The sequence below is a fragment of the Myodes glareolus genome, chromosome 9 (assembly GCF_982192425.1).
Source record: "Myodes glareolus chromosome 9, mMyoGla1.1, whole genome shotgun sequence".
NCBI classification, from domain to species: Eukaryota; Metazoa; Chordata; class Mammalia; order Rodentia; family Cricetidae; genus Myodes; species Myodes glareolus.
In genome coordinates, this window is record NC_142034.1 from 64,146,025 (window position 1) to 64,163,263 (window position 17,239).

Below are 17,239 nucleotides of genomic sequence, written 5' to 3' on the forward strand. Positions count from 1 at the left end.
GAGTTAATTGTGCTGGAGTTTTTGATCCTCAGCTGGCAAAAGTGTTACAAACATACTCTGGAATGAGAGTCCTTCTTTCCGTAAATGTCCGTGTCTTTTTAGCCTATCTCAATGGGTTCAAAGTGGCAGAGTAAGAACCTCAATCTAAAGGACATCGCCCGGAGTCCCTCTGTAACCATCAGTCTCTCTCCAATAGTGCCCTGGGACTTGTAGTCCTCCGCTTCTTGCCACTTGGAAGTGCGCCCCCACGAGGCAGTGTTGGGAAACTACATTTCCCAGAAGGCCAGGATACGTTGGAGACACCATTAAAGACACCCGGCCGGCCGCGCTTCCTTAAATGCTAAGGGGCCGACTCCCCAGCCAAGTGGCGGGGCGAGGTCCCCACGTGTCACCTCCTGAGGAGGTTCACGGGGTGGAAAGAAATACGAGCCCGAAGCTGCACTTATGAGCAGCTCGGAGGCGGGACACGATTGCTGTGGAGGCTTCGGCAATATCGACTTCAAGCAGGTAAAACTCGCACAACAGTTCCGCTCAAACGAGAGGGATGGTAGAGGCCGTAGCCGGTAGGCGACGCCTACAACGCTTGGTGGGCGGGGCTACCCTGTTCCCAAGCAACGATGGGCAGGACCGGGAGGAGAGGGGCGTGCGCGTTTGGTGGTGGTAGTGGGGATTGCGGGAACGTGCAGGAGTCGTGTCACCTCTGTTGTAGCATAGGGGAGCCTCTGTTTCTGATTATATAGCCCTGGGAGATTGTGCATGGAAGACTCTGGGAAGGTGTGAGCCTGGGGTTTTGCGTGTGAGTTCCTGGAGTTATGTAGTCGGAGTTGCACGTCCAGCGTGTGTGTGTTCAGGGAGAAGGCGGCTAACTGCATTTGGGTGCATGCTGTGTGGTAGTGTGGCAGACGTCATTGTCCCTGGCTTCACACTTCTGGCCCCTCTTTGGCCTCCTGGTCAGAGGAGTGGAGAACGCAGTGCCTAGTCGGGAAGGGATGGAAGTGGTGGGCCCCTGGCCACTTGGGACTTGGTTCGACATCCAACACACTCCTGGGCATCTCACCAGGCTTCTGATTCTATCCGAGTCTCCCCTTCTGCTTGTTGCCTCCTCCTCCTGCTGCCTCTGATCCATTTCATTTTTACCCTTTTTACATGTCTCTATGTGCACGTGTTCATTTATTCGCAGGCATGGTCAATATTCAGAACGGAACTGCTGAGGTCCAGTTTCTGGGGCAAGCAAAGGCTGGCCATCACTAAGCTTTCATTCATGTGAAGAGACTACAGGCATAGAAGTAGTTCTTGAAAGGAGAGGGAACTGACCTGATTTTAGAAGAGTGGGTGAAGGTTTGGCTTGTATGCCAGGGAAGGGTAGAAATATAAGCAGTGAGTGATAAGCCATTGGGGTAGGAGTTCCTTTTGGAGAGACAGCAGGCACACAGGAGGGAGCATGCTCTTGCATGAAGGACAGTTGAGGGGTATGGGTGGGCATTGGATGTTGAAGAAGAGTTTGCTTTAGAATATTTGTTACTGAAGAATATCCTCCATCCAGCTATGGTGAGTGGCAAGTCCTAAGTGCATCTCCAGCCTTTGCATAAGGCAGACCTCCCTGCTCTCCCCTGCCTCTCCCCTATCCTCTCTTCATCCCTTCTCCCCTTCTTTTGTTTTCCTTGGGCGTGTGAGACAAGTGTCACCCCAGCCAAGGCTCCAGTGAGTCATGCTTTCTAACGCAGTGTGTCACCCACAGCAAGAATACTGGCTGGAGTGGTGGGTAACCTTGAACTTGGGAGTGGGGAAGATGTGAGGGGACAGGCTAGAATGCAGGGGGTAGTGCCACACTGTAGATTTCTAGCACTGCCAAAGGGTTCTTTTTTTTTTTTTTTAAAAAAAAGATTTATTTATTTATTGTATATAGAGTATTCTGCCTACATATATCCTATAGGCCAGTAGAGGGCATCAGATCTCATTAAAGATGGTTGTGAGCCATCATGTGGTTGCTGGGAATTGAACTCAGGACCTCTGGAAGAGCAGTCAGTGCTCTTAACCTCTGAGCCATCTCTCAAGCCCTGCCAAAGGGTTCTTGACTTACCCCAGGATGAAAGAAACAAGGCCTGTGTAGGCCTGGAGCCAGAGATAGGAATCTGTCCTGCCTAGGATAGCGCCCTGGGTATGAAGCTTTCCTGACATCCCCCTAACCCTCTCAGTTCTAGTGGGTTTTCCTATCCTGCATGCTCCCAGTCTCATACAGCTGGAGACCCAGGGGCCTTTCACGAGATAGGTCAGGATGACCCTTGTTGACTAACATTGTGGTTTTCTTTTTTTTCTACTACAGCCTGGTCAGCACGGTTAAGCTTCCTATTTCTTAATAAAATAAAAGTAATAATATCATTGTCTTAGTTACTTTATTATTGCTGTGATAAGACACCATGATCCAAGTAATTTATAGGACAGGTTCTTGGAGACCTGCAGTTCCAAAGGGTTGGAATTCATGGCCATCATGGTGAGGAGTGTGGCAGTAGCTCTGGAGCAGTAGCTGAGAACTCACATCTTGATCCATAAGTAGGAGGCAGAGGGAATTAACTGGGGATGGCATGGACTTTTGAAGCCTCAAACTCACCCCCAGTGACACACCTCCTCCAGTAAGGCCAGGTGTGGAAAAATACCCTTCACAAACAGTTCCACAGATTGTGGAACAAGTATTCGAACATATGAGCCTATGGGGGCTGTTCTCATCCAAACCATGACATTATACAACATTATCATGTGCTCTTATGCAGGAAATTTTCCTCTTTAAAAATCTCAGGATAAAATAGTCCCTGGCCTAAGAAAACTTCAAGGTTCTTCTTCACCCTAAATGCACAAAACAAAAAACAAAACAAAATTTTCCCAAACTACAACTTCCCTTCATATTGCAGTTTCCTTATCTGCGTGTTAGCTCATCTAGATTGAAAAAAAATTGTGTGCACACATGTACAGAATTTCTTCCTGATACAGTTCCCTAAACATGCAGCAGTAACTATCTATACAGCGTTTCTGTTGTGTTGAGATGTGATTTAGAGCATATGATTAGACACCATGCCATTTAGCATGAAGGACTTCAGCTTCCTAGGGTGCTGGGGTTGCAGTGGATGCTGGAACCCGTCCTCTGTGAGCACTGAGAGAAGTCTGTATTTGATTATTAACTGAATATAAAGCTGTTTCACCATGTGGTGCTGCATAGAGCACTCATGGCTCTCTATTGCTGGTGGCCGCTGTGCAGTACTGGACAGTCCAGCTGTTGGGGAACAGTCCAGGTACATGTTAGCCCACTTGGCTGTTACTGTAGTCTTGTTTTTGTGTTTAGTTTAAGAAGTGTTGGTTAGGGCACAACCCAAGGTCCTTCTGTTCCCCGATGTGGCAGTTGTATGGAGCAAGCTGAGAAGGGCCTATGTATGTGTGTGCACTTCTGAGACTCAAGGTGTTGTCTGCTTAGGGCATCCAGGTTTGTAAATCACCTTGAGATACTCAGAGCCAAGACACAAGGGTCCAGGTGGTACTGTTGCATGCCCACCATCATCCCCCTTTTCATGAGAACTTTTCTGCTCAAGGGAGAAGGTGGGTGATAATGTCACCAACTCAGCCTAGGTGTCACAAAATGTGCTTCAGTGTTGTAGAGGGCCACTTGTTCATCCCAGTCGCCTGGTTTATGTAACCCCGAAATAACCACACAGAAACTGTATTAATTAAATTACTGCTTGGCCCATTAGCTCTAGCCTCTTATTGACTAACTCTCACATCTTGATTTTAACCCATTTCTATTAATCTGTGTATCGCCACATGGTAGTGGCTTACTGGGAAAGATTCAGCATGTCTGACTCTGGCGGCTCCACAGCGGCTCTCTCTCTGACTCTGCTTTCTTCCTCCCACCATTCCCTTTAATTTTCCCCTCCTACCTAAGTTCTGCCCTGCCAAGGGCCCAAAACAGTTTCTTTATTAACCAATGAAAGCAACACAAAGACAGGAGGACCTCCTACATCGCTTCAGGTTTTGGCTTTTCATCTATCAGATGAGTATAGAAACAGCTATGGACAACGCTCTTCAGATGTCAAGGCCCTGGACGCAGGAAGCTGAGGCAACTGCTCAGCCCCATTTGCGATAGCGGTGCCCGAGTGCACCGCTGGAGACCAAGCCTGGGGACAGATGTGGTGTGACTTGACGATCACGCTACTCAGCTTTTCTAACGCTGTGACCAAATACCCTAGGGAATCAGTGGAAAAGATAAAAGGTTTAGTTTGGGTCACAGTCTCAGATGCTTCAGCCCATGGTCACTTTCTCTGTTGCCTCTGGGCTGGTGGTGGCATGGTACATCATCGTGAGGGCATGTGACAGCATGCTCTCTTCATGGTGACCAAAGCAAAAGGAGAGGAAGCGTTCGTGGTCTCCACATCTCCTTTGAGATCATCCCACCGGTGACCTACCTTCCTCCCATAAGCCCTATCTCCTGAAGCTTCTGTTCTCTCAGAAGTCCCATCAACACATGGGCCTCAGGGGGTCCCCTCAGATCCAAATTAGAGCAACCCCATCAGGGAAAGATGGTTGCTTGCTGCCAAAATTGTTTCTAATTGTCTTTTTCTTTTTTTAAAAAAGTAATTTAGTAATTTTTATTTCTGTGTATTGGTGTTTTGCCTGCATGTATATCTGTGTGAGAAATTCAGATCCCTTGGAACTGGAGTTATAAACAGTTGTGAGCTGCCATGTGGGTGCTGGGAATTGAACCCCAGAGTCCTCTGGAAGAGCAGTCAGTGCTCTTAACTGCTGAGCCATTTCTCCAGCCCCCTTTCCTCCTTTCTTTTCTTCTTCTTCTTCTTCTTCTTCTTCTTCTTCTTCTTCTTCTTCTTCTTCTTCTTCTTCTTCTTCTTCCTCTTCCTCTTCCTCTTCCTCTTTCTCCTCCTCCTCCTCCTCTTTCTTCTTTTTTAAGACAGAGCCTTACTGCACAGCTCTGGCAGGACTGAAACTTGTTATCTATATAGATCAGGCTGACCTCGAACTCACAAAGGTCCTCCTGTCCCCTGGCAACTGGGATTAAAGGAGTGCACCACCATACCAGGGTTAAATTAGCCCTTTAAACAGAATATTGTGGTGCACACCTCTAATTCAAATACTTTGGAAGATGAGGGAGGAGAATTTTGAGTTTTAGGACTGCCTAGGCTACATGGTGAGCCCCTTTCCAAAAACGGAACCAAACTAAGGCAAACCAAGACACCTTTCAGTTTAATTTCTTCTAAAAGACTGAGGCCATAATATTAGATGGCTTATTTGCTAACTTTTTAAGGACATACATTTTGTCTTTAGGATTTTTTTTTCTATTTAAAGTAGACTAGGATGAGAGCTTTCTTTGGTGTTCTTTATAACCTTGGGTGAATCTCAGGTGCTACGTCTGCTTCTGTTGAGCCATGTGTGACTTCTAGCTTGGCAAATAATATTGATGTTGTGGGCTGAAGACCTTTGAGCTCCAGGGGTGGCTGCCTCTTGTTATCCTTTGAGTAAATTGCTGGGTTGATTTGGTACTATTTTTTGTAAGATTGCACAGCTGTGCTGATGAGAAATGTAGCTTTTATTTTCCTTGTAGTATCTTTACCTAGGGTTTTTTATTAAGATATTGCTGATCAGGCCTGGGTGGTGTGCATGCTTTTAATTACAGCACTTAGGAGGTAGAGGCAGGTATATCTCTGTGAGTTTGAGGCCAGCCTGGTTTACAGAATGAGTTCCAGCCAGAGGTAATAGTGAGACCTTGTCTCAAACATTATCTATCTATCTATCTATCTATCTATCTGTCTGTCTGTCTGTCTGTCTGTCTATCTATCTTATATATACACACACAACACACACATATACACACATATAATTTATTGCTGGTTTCATAAACAAGTGAGAAACATTCCCTTCTCTTTCATGTTCTGGAAGTGACCCTGTAGAACTGGTATTATTTTCTTAAGTTTCTGGTAGAATTCATCCAGTGAAACCATCTGGACGTGGAGATTTTTCTTCCTTCTTTTGATAGTTTAAACTGTGAGTTCACCTTCTTTCATAGGCAAAGTACTATTATTTCTTCTTGAATGAAATTTGGTACCTTGTATCTTTCAAGAAAGGTGTGTTTCATCTTCATTGTTGAATCCTTGGGCATAAGATTGTTCATAATGGGGGGCTGGAGAGATGGCTCAGCGGTTAAGATCATTGCCTGCTCTTCCAAAGGTCCTGAGTTCAATTCCCGGCAACCACATGGTGGCTCACAACCATCTGTAATGAGGTCTGGTGCCCTCTTCTGGTCTGCAGACAGAATATTATATACATAATAAGTAAATAAATAAATGTTTAAAAAAAAAGATTGTTCATAATGTTTCCTTACTGTCGATTTGGTGAGTCAGATCTGTAGGAGAATCCTTTTTGTTGCTGATGTTGGTAACTGCACCCACCTTCATCTCTATCCCTTCTGGGAAGACATGGTTTATTTTGGCCCATGCTCCCAAATGATGCCAGCTCATTGTGGTGGGAAGCTGATAGGTGGTGGCCCCTGTCCTCGGTGGCAGGACCTCCAGGCTGCTCCTTCCTCAGGTGAAGTCAGGCAGGTGCTGGTGATTTACTTGTGCCTTGTCTCCTTTGCTTCTCAGTCAGTTTAATTAGAGGTTGGTCTGTTGCTTTCTTCCCCCAAAGAACAGACTATAGGTTTGGTGTTTTGTTTGCCCCCCACCTACTAGAATAGGTTTTTTTTTTCTCCTCTCTTATGTTTTCCTCCTGCCTATCATAGGATGGTCCCCACTGTCCAGTGCTAACTTTGAATCAGCATCTTCTGGTTCTTGCTTTAGGATATGCCTTCCAAGAGGTCCCCTCCAGAAGGTGAGCGGTGACACATTATTTCGTAGTCAGGATCTAGCAGAGCAAAGAGTCCGAGTGGCTCGATGGCAGAGCAGCCCTGCATACCTGAACCTTCACGCTCGTATTTCACATCTGCTCTGTACTCTGCTGTGCAGAGTTCTTGTCATCTCACTTCAGTGAGGGAATCTGGCCTCAGATTGGTCCTGGTGGCTGCTGTGAACTCTGTGGGAATCAGGAGGAAGGGGGAGCTCCTCCCTTCACCAGATCCCACCTCAGATCCAGGCAGGCCTCAGTGTAGTAAATGTGGTGGGAGGGATTCATTAATATTAAATGTTTCACCTACTCCTCCTGGGGCATAGACCTGGATGGAAATGTCCCAGTACCTGGTTCCCCTCTTCAGGGCACAGGGAATGTTCCTGGATCTGCTGACAAGATCGAGACACTGGGACAACTGGGAAGAGGGTATTCAACCACAGAGGTCCACTCCATGGCATAAAAGATCCTGTCCCTTTTCCAAGACAGCCCCATTCAGTCCCTTTTATCCTTTTATGTGTTTTTATGGTACGTGCCACAGAGTGGCCCGTTACTGTCAGGTGATCAGTGCAACGTTGACTGTCCTGTGCTCTTGCTGTTTGTTTGGATGTCACAATGTGGCTTGCACCCTGGGTGCTGTTGACCCCCTGCAAATCATTCCCTAACAACAGGACATTGCTCTGAAGTGTGGCCAGGTCCCCAGTGCAGTGGAATTGCTGCTATGCGCCTCCGTCCTACCAGCCTGTGGGGGTTCTGCAGCTGAGTTCATCACCAGGGACAGGTGACCTGAGCTGTCCTTGGAGCCCAGCTCCCATTGCCTTCTGGTTCTGGTAGGTTGAGTCTCTTTAGCCTCTAGTAGGCCTGTGCCCACGAGGGAAAGTCTCTTCTTAAGAGTCAGGCTGCCCTGTTTGGAGCAGGTTGAAACTGGGAGGGGCCCTCTCCTTTCCTGAAGTGGCCCAGATGGCGCCTCTGGCACTGACTGGAGGCAGAGCCTAGGCAGGAGAGCCAGGGTTCCCCTGTTCATGTCTGAGGAAGTTGGGGTGAATTTCGGCTAATCCAGTTTTAAGGGGGCTTTGGGAGGTGGGCCTTGTGCCTCGGGTGTGGAGACTGGGAGCATATTCTCCTGCTTCTGGTTTCTGTTCCGCATTCGTCAGTGTTTCCTAGTCAGCAGCTGCTTCTCCAGGCAACACTAACCCTCAAGGTGACCTGGCTTCCAGGTGAACTCGCCCCACCTGCTGAGGCAGGGTGACCAGGGCACTGGGACCTGGCTGTGTGGCCATATTCTGATTTGGATCCCTTTAGGTTTAACTGAATAACAGATAGATGCCAGTCTTTGTTGTTGTGCCTCAGTTTCCCTCCTCTGTCTAAACTCCCACAAGGGTGGAAGCAGCATGTTCTTCCCTACCCACTTCACCCGTCTTAGGGTAGAGTTCCAGGCTCCAGAAGGATTGGACTGGTCAAGGTTGGTGCTGGCCCTCAAGGCCTGGGCTCTGCAGGTTTCTCTAGGACTTCGTTATCTCAACTTTGGTGGGTCTAAAGATATGTCTTTTTTCAGGACTTGGTTCCCAGACCTTGGTGATGGGCTCTAGGAATGCTCTCAGGCCTGTCATTTTTTTGTTCATTGACATCTGTACTAGGACAAGCTCTCTTCATGATACTTAGCACCAGGAGAATGACGCTGAATTGAATTCTTGACAATTCCTAAAGGTTGTGAGAACGTTTTGCCCCAAAGTCCATGGGGAAAGGGGAGGGAGAGTTTCCACTGCAAGGGCAAAATGCTGCCTCCTCCAGGTGTCTCTCCTCCACCTTGCTCCCATAATATGGTTAAGCTCACGGTTAAAAATTACATTGTTATTTATTCGTTTTGCATATGTGTGGGCATGCATCCACATGCCACAGCACATATAGGGTCTTATAGGACCTGTAGGCCTAGGAGGTTCTTCTGTGGGAGCTGTACGGAGGCCAGAGAGTGGAGCAGACAAGTAGGGGAGTAGAGTCTGCAAGGGAAGGTGGGGGCTGGGACCAGGCCAGTCCAGAGCCTCAGGACTGCTAGCCCTCCCACCTTTGTCCTCCATGCCCTCCTCTGCCTGAAACCTGCATACCTAGAACAAACAAGCCCCACCTGGGGACTTCAAGCTGCCTTGGGAAGTCCCTCCTCTCCCTCCAGCTTGGCATTTCACCTCTGCCAACTCTCGAAAAGCATTGATTCATCCTTCAGCCCTGCAGAAATGCATATTTATGAAGCATAGTGTAAGGGTAACTGGTGATTTCAAGTCTTGCAATCTTACAAGAAGCCATGCCTCTGTGTCCGGAGGGGCCTGTTAGTCATGGTGACTGTCCAGCTGTCTGGTTGCTTGCAAAACTCCCTCCAGGGACTGCTTTGGCAATTTCTTGTCTCTTTCCAAAGCCAGACTGGAGGAGGCCAGAGGGTGGCTCAGCCATGGAGCCCCTTGGAGATGACCATTAGCCTTCAAATTTTATTGATGATGAAACAAGGGCTTCTGTTCACTTAGCAAATATTTGCTTTCTGCCAGCCTTGGCGGTCAGAAACAGAGACACAAAGATCAATAAAAACGTGGTCCTTAGCTTGAGGAGAGTAGCAAGGCAGGGATGATAATTAGATAATCTCAAAGACTGCACCCCAGAAAGACAATAGAATGTCTTGGTAAGGAATAGGGGACCACTCCATCTGGGGCTTGAGGGGTGTACAGGAGTTGTTCACAGTGTGTGGATGGATGGTGGCATTCCTGGCACGCACAATCTTTGTGAAAGGATGGGTAGTAGGTGGGGGACTGGCCGGCTGTGACAGTCCACTTTGTGGAGTGGTATAGGGCCCACCTGCTGGTGTGCCATGATGAGTGAGCCAAGTGTAAGTGAGGAAGTGTGAATGAGGGTGACAGCAGATGTGAGGTGTTATGTAGGAGGGCTCAGAAGGCCCTTTGCTATGCCCTGCGGGAGCCATGCGCACAGGGATGGTGAGGGTAAGGGATGGATTGAGTGATTAGGTGAGGAAAGACTGAACAGACAAGACAATGAGATGGGTGTGGTGGGGTGTGGGTCTGTGGGTGCCTAAGCAATGCAAGTTTTTGCCTGGGACTTGAAATGCAGAATAGGAAGGACGGGTTGTGAGGTTAAGGACTTCCTGCTGGGTAAGGATGTGTGGTCCAGTTGAGGGACTTAACATCAGCATGCTCTGGAAGTGGTCAGGCAAAGTCAGGCCCCTTGTGCCTAGGCCAGCTGTCCTTCTCTCTTTTTCTCTGCAGTGCCTCTCCACCCCCTACGAGTAGTTTGGCCCTTGTGGTCATGGATGCTTAATACATGTCTCTCTCAGTGGGCTCAGATTATAGAAACTTTAGGGCTACACAGCTCCAATCCTCTCCTTTTCCAGTAAGGCAGCATGGTCTATTTTGAGGTCTGATGCAGTGGCTTTGTCTCGCAGGAGTGACGTGTGCTCCGGGAGCACCTGACCTTACTCTCCACAGCCCAAGGTTGTGCGGAGAGGCCCTGATCTCATCTAGGGCTTCCTGGGACTTTGTCCAAGGGCTCTGCAAGGCAAGCTTGCCTGCTGTATTGCCTGTGTGCTCTTGAACCATCAGCAGCCTGGGATGAGTTGTGCCTTCAGGCTCATTCCCTGTGGGTTCCTGAGCAGGTTCTGAGTCATTCATTTATCGACACCCTGAGTGTACTCACTGAGGTGTTTCACACGCATGCTCCTACACCAGTGCACTTGCGCCTGTAGCCTGTGTCTGTGGTCGCCACAGCAGGATGATGAGTAGAGCCAGGGAGAGTTCACAGCTCTTATTTAGTCTGTTTTAGTCTCCTCTCCCTCACTTGTTTTTGTTTTTGTTTATTGAATCGGGCTCTCACCTTGTAACCTTGGTTGACCCAGAATTCACTATTTAGGCTAGACTGGCTCATGGAGATGAGCCTGCCTCTGCTTGCTGAGTCCTGGAATTACAGCTGTGTGCCACCAAGGCCAGCTCTGGTTCTAGTTATGAGTAGTTATTGTGAACCTCTTGCTGTGCCTGGTTTACAAAATGATTCCTATTGGAGATACACACGTATTAGAGCAGCAACGGTTCAGTATCTGTAGTTTGTGGTGCCAGCTGCAGGTTCGGCATCTGTAGAGGTCTTGGTGTATCCCTTGTGGATATGGGTGGCTGCACATTGGGTTTGAGCATTTAGCATCTGTTTTGCCCACCTTTGGTTCCATATCCTGGAGAGAACTGTGGCCTGATTGGGCAGAGAGCTCTCAGTGGAGGACTTTACTGCCTAGTGACTTCCCAGTAGCCCTTGAGTCACACTGGGCAATGTGGTCTGCACGCCTGGCTGAGTCTTCTCAATAGGCTGTTCCTGGGTGAAGCAAGAGCCTGGGTAGAGGTTGCTGCTTTCTCTCCAGGGATGGGCAACTCTGGCAGGGAATGGCAGACTAGCGAATGTAACACATTATTTCCTCTCCTTCCCCCAGTGTGGAGGATGGAAACACTCTTTGAAAGAAATCATTCTATCCTGACACGAAACAGCCAAGCATGCATGAGAGTGGAGTCTGAGGAAAGCCATAGGCCTGGTGGATGAAGCCTTGTTTGCAGTTTAGTGTGACTTTTATTTCTGCTGCCTGTGGGGAGACAACACAACACGCTATCATCAACGTTTTGGGCCTTTGAGATTCTTCCTAAAACAGAAATTAAGGACATTTAGAAAAAAGCCCAAGGACCCAGCAATACCAGCCAGTGCCAGAGCTTCCTGACTGAAGAAAGTGGCTGGCTGCTCCTCTCCTCTCCTGTGGGCAGAGGCTCCCACTCAGAGTTTGTTTCCATGGGACATATGGAGACGTCCTCTGGTTGCCTCAGTGGGGAGAAGCTGCCATCCTCCAGTGGGTGGGAGACAGCATCGGAGGCTGCCAGGCATCCTCGAATGCATAACAACTCAGGACTGACACCGGCCCCAGGTGTCAAGCCCTGCAGAGCTTTTGTGTACAGATGCAGCTGTTTACCGTTGTGGTTGGGGCTCACACATGAACCGTACCTTATTTCTCTAGGTTGGGCACATAGGTGGTTTTGTTTTGGTGGTGCTATTGCAGATGGAATCCAAGGTTGTGTACATACTAGGCCAGTGCTGTGCCACTGAGTTTATACCCATACCCCTGGGCTATCTCCTGTGACCCCTGGTCATTGTCACTGTGAACTGGAGGGGGGCATGCTGCATGCTCTCTTCATGCTGTGTGTGAAGTCACCTCCATCCCCAGCTGCAGCCATACTGCTCCTCCTGAGGTTCTGGGAGAGGTGGCCATGCCTGTGGCCACTAACTTTTATTGTTGCCTTCTGAGACTGAGTTCCTCTTCCCATGTGTTTTGGCCACCTGGGTTCTCCTTGGGTCTCCAGAGAATCCTCATCTGAGATTTCCATCACGGCCAGGGTTGTTAGTGTCACTTCCTTCTGAGGAACCTGTCTTGGGAGCCATGGCCATCTGCATATGGTGCTCACAAGCACCTCCGCAGTCGTTAGTCTAGCACCTTCTGACAGTTGATGCGGCTGACTGGTTTCAGCCTTTTATCTTCCCTCTTAGGAGACTCAAGTGCAGTGACTCTGTCTGGACTTGGATGTCCCAAGCTTCCTCTATTTTCCCAGAGGTCTTTGCATCCTGGGTGTTGCTAGACAGGTCTCCTGCTGATGGCAATTCTGTCCTTGCAGGCAGATCTCTTCGTTATGAACTGGCTGCTGGGGTACGTGGACCCCACAGAGCCCAGCTTTGTGGCAGCTGTGCTCACCATTGTGTTCAACCCGCTCTTCTGGAATGTGGTGAGTATCATGGCACTGGCATTGGCTAGCCGGTGAGCCTGGTGTGGTGGGGTTACTGCTTTCAGCAAGTCAGGCACATGGACAGAGGGGTAGATGGTACCTCTGTTCTCTGCCTTCCCCTTCCTGTCACTGTCCTCTTCCCTTCTCCCTCCCGAGGTGGCACTCAGTGAGTGTACACTGAAGGGAGTCTCTTGCCTTTGTGGAGGCCCTGGGTCAATGTCAGGGTGATCTGGGGTGTCCCATCTGCATGGTGGAGGGCTTCTGCCTGCCCCTGGCCTTCTCAGTGGATGGCCCGGGCTGTCCAGATTCTGACACCTGCACCCGACCTTCTCACTGGGTGGCCTGGGCTGTCCAGGTTCTTTCCTGTTCTCTTTCCTGGGTTGCTCTATGGTAGCACTGTTTTTCTTACAGGAAAATTTGAAAGTGGCCCCCATACTGGGAGGGTTTGCCTGATGAAAGAGAGGGACTAAAACCTGAAGACAGTGATATCCAATTCATTATGGCAGAAGGAGATAATGGAGGCCTGAGTGCTCGCTGAGGCAGAGCCTGGGATGCCCTGTGATTGCCCCGGAGCTAGTCTGTAGAAGGCTGTGCTTGCTGCCGGCAGCGCACTGTTCCTGGACTATTGTCAGTTCAGCTGTGCTGGGGTGGAACACTGTATTCTTTTATGGCTTGGATCTTTTTTTCCACCTGGGGTGAGGATAGCAGGGTGGTTGGGGGCAGGGATGCTTGGCTCAGAGCCCACCACCTTCTGAATGTTTTTTCCCTGCACTCCTGAACATACTGGACCTGCTTTAGGAGGGGGCTGCTGGGCAGGGTCCATGTTAGCCAAGACCACTGTGTAGGTGTGACCTCCCCTTGCTCCTGAGAAACCATGGCCTTGGAGTATACTGCTACAGTGTGCCAATGCTGGCTCTGGTTCCCGATAGCCTTCTGGCAAGACCAGACACGTGGTGCCTTGTGCCCTAAGCTTGCCATATTCCCTCCTCACTCACCCTGGGCACTCTCTGTCCCACCTGTGCGTGCAGAGTCTCTATGCTGTGGAGCCAGCACACCAGGCTGCAGGACCCTGTAGGGGACAAATGCTGATTTGAGTCATGAGAGAATGTTTCCGTTGTTTTAAGAGTCAGAGGATACTAGTACAGGGCATTAGAGGGGCTCCTGGCCTGGCTAGGAGATTCCGCTGTCCTCGCCCACTCTTCATTAGATGTGGTGCACACAGAGCTCTCCTGCAGGAGGCTGCTGGGCTCCATAGCTGGATGGAGCCTGTGTTCTCGCTGATGGTAGGCCTAGGTTGATTAGCAACTGCATGAGTGTGGACTGGGCTCCTAGCACAGGGAGAACAGCTGGTCAAATAAATGCATAATGGGTGTTGGGGAATCCTTTTAGTGATGTCCAAGTTCCCTTTGTTCATTTTCCAGTGACCCTTGAAGCACTATGTTTTTGCATACTTAATTTTGAAGCTGAGTTTGAATCATAGGAACAGCCCAAACAGTCCAGATTCGGAGACAAGTGACTGCCCTGTATCTGTACATTTGTTATAAATGGTTCCTTTTTTTTTGGTCATAAGTTTTTTGTTTGCCTCGTTTTGAAAAGCATTATTTCTTGGAAGTATGTATAGTCATTAGTGGAAGAATGAGTGAGCTCTTTAGAGTCAGTTCAGAATGAGAAAAATGGCAGTGTTGTGGTTGGCTCAGCTGAAGCTCAGAGGAGCTGCAATGGCACCTGGAGGCCGGAGGACAGGAGGCTGGAAGCCTAGCTCTGCCCTTGGTGGGACAGGAAGCTGCTGTGAGCGTGCGGATGCTGAAAGAGTAGTGCAGTATCTTACTGACTGCAGCATTGGGCGTGGCTCGCTGTGCCCAGGCTATGTGCCTGGCATTTCTGCAAGGTGGAGCTGCCACGTGCCATCATTCTTACCCTGGGAAATGTGTTGGAGGAGGGTTTTAGCCCCTCTCTGTTGCTTTAATGTGGTGGTTCTCAACCTGTGGGTTGTGACCCCATTAGGGGTTGAACAGAGGCTGCATATCAGATGTCTTGCATTCCAGATATTTACATTACGATTCATAACAGTAGCAAACTTCCAGTTACAGTGTAGAAATGACAATAATGGTACGCTGGGGGTCACTGTGACATGAACTGTATTAAAGGGTGGCAGCATTAGAAAGGCGGAGAGCCACTTCTTTAGCAGAATAACTGGTGCTGAGAACTGTAGAGAAGGGAGAAAGATGTTTAATTCATAATCTCTGGAAGAGCCCAACAGTGCGGTGCTGGCAACGGCCCCCTAGATACATCAAAGTATAACAAGGAAGCAGAAAGGAAAATGGCCACGTGCACAAGAGGCCAAGTGTGTGTGAATAGCTTCTCTTTATAAGAGTTCTCCTTTAAGAGAAAGAGCAGTTCTCAGAGACCAACACCACTCCCATGCCAGGGAGTCTGCCATGGTCATCCACCTCACGCTTGCCCTTCTTAAGAATTCCAACACCATGATGGTGGAAACCAAGCCTTTGGCACGTCGACTTTAGTGGACACATTGGAGTCATGGTCAAACCGTATCAAAGAGATTTATTCTTCAGATACTTGTTGAAGGCACCAGTAAGACTGTATGGGTCTGGCCCTGGTGCAGTGGCCTCCTAAGAAGGGCAGTAAGGGAGTGAAGATATAAATTGACCCCTCAGGGACAAAGCAGGTAAGAGGGAGAGACAGAAAGGGCAGTCAGAGGAGGTCTGTCTGAAGAGCTGGCCTTTGACTGAAACGACACTTGCGTAAGAAGGCCCTGGGTTTCTGGGGGAAAAGTTGCAGGACCTGGGTTGGTTTTATAGTGAGGGCAGTGGGAAGGCAGCCAGGGTGCGTAGAGGCCCAGATGGTGGCTGGCAGCAGAATTGGGGCCCTGGAAGTGGGAGAAGGGGCAAGAAAAAGCCTGGCAGGATTGCAGTAGCAGCAATGTGCCAGTTCTGTGGACCTTGTGTGGCCAGCAGGCTGAGCTGGGCAGCTGAGAAAGGTAAGGTGTGAAGGATGAACGTGGCTTGTCTCAGGGACAGTGATGTCCATGGAGCTTCAGGACAGGCCATGTTGGTCTCTTGCCTGTTGCTCTGATGAGATAGCACAAGCAAAAGCGACTTTTAGAAGACAGAGTTTATTTGACTTAAGGTTCCAGAGGGCCAAGAGCCCATCGTGATGGGAGGCTTGGCAACAAGGGGCAAGCATAGTGGCTGCAACAGGAAGCTGAGAGCTCACATCACAAAACAGAGGGAACCACCTGAAAGTGCCAGGAGACTAAACTCTCAAAGCCCAGCCTGAATGACATACTTTCCCTAGCAAGGGTGGTTCGCCTAGGCTTCCCAAGCAGCACTACCATGCGGGGACCAAGTGTTGAAGCCACCAGAGGCTGAGTGCGGGGCTGTGCCTATGGTTGTAGAGTGGCTTTCCTGGGCTGAGCCTGGGGATGCAGGTTGGCTCTTGGGTTTGTCATCTAACCCCTGGGTTTTAGCTGGAGAAAGTAGTTTGGCAGCCTTGGGCTGGGTGGAGCCACTTTGGGTTGCAGCATTTGGACAGGTGGAGCCATCCTTCCCGGTCCACACCCATCTCAACCCCCTGTCCCCCTTCTGGCCCTGGCCTCTGCTTTCTTTTTCCTCACTTCATCACAGCTAATTTGTTTCCTCTCCCCTTGGGGACCCTTGTTCTTGAGGCCTCTAGGAGCTCTATTGTGTTCAGCCCAGATGAGGCCTTCCCAGCCTCTTTCTGCTTAGGTCTCTGGGGACTTTCTCACCAGAGTCTTCCTTTCCTGGGGGCCAGCTTTTCTGATTCCCCTTGCTGCCTTCCTGGCGTTCTTCTGCCCCTGCACGTGTTTCTCCAACCCCTCATATTTTTGAAGCTGGCAGATATGCACAGAGGTCCCTCTGTACCAGAGAGGAGGCTGTTTGGGCACCTCAAGAAGTGTCAAGGTCGTGAAAACTGTGGTGGGGCAGGGAGGAAGGGGCCATGTGGCGCCCTCACTATGAGGTATGGCTCTCTGTGGCCCAGATTCTGCTCAGAGGTCTACAAGCCCAGTGTCTGCTGCCCATCTGGGTGCCTTCAGGACCCAGAGGTGAGGTGTCAGAGGGAGGCCTGGCCACCATCTCCTGCCTGAACACCAGGGTCTGTCTTCACCGACTACAGCTGTCAGTAGTAGTCATCACGTGACGTCAGACCTGGGTCTGTCGCAGGCACTTGCGCTGCTCTAGCTTCTAAGCTGGTGGGTGTCACAGGCTCAGGATTACTGACACGGTCGGCAGAAGTACAGTTCTCAGCCTGGCCAGGGGCTTTTGCATCAAGAGTCTTTTTACCCACATCCTTGGTTAACCTGAGCCCTTACTGGATGTATAGTCCCTGCTCTTCCAGGGTTTCTAGAAGACTTTTGCCCCTGTGGCCTGTGGTGACCTTTGTCAGCTCACTTCCCTGATCTTTCCCCCTCTCGACCTGCCTTTTCGGATTCTAGATTGCAGACATTTGGGGTCAGCTACAGAGTCCACTGTAGCGTGATCAGCAGCCCTAGCCTCTGCCCAGCTGAGGTCAGGAACACAGTGGAC

At 49.6% G+C, this 17,239-nt stretch overlaps 1 protein-coding gene across 2 annotated transcripts in view; it reads left to right on the forward strand.

The window, feature by feature from the left end:
- Positions 1 to 324: 324 nt before the first annotated feature.
- The window catches only part of Pemt (phosphatidylethanolamine N-methyltransferase), a 77,772-nt gene continuing 60,857 nt past the window's right edge, over positions 325 to 17,239 (forward strand). Inside the window, exons 1-2 of one of the 2 annotated variants that reach the window (XM_087910572.1) lie at positions 326 to 507; positions 12,567 to 12,674. In XM_087910572.1, coding sequence (XP_087766698.1) covers positions 445 to 507; positions 12,567 to 12,674 — 171 coding nt within the window. In that variant the 5' untranslated portion in view covers positions 326 to 444. Of the gene's footprint in view, positions 508 to 12,566; positions 12,675 to 17,239 lie in introns of both variants that reach the window. The other variant, XM_087910573.1, reaches the window with a different exon arrangement.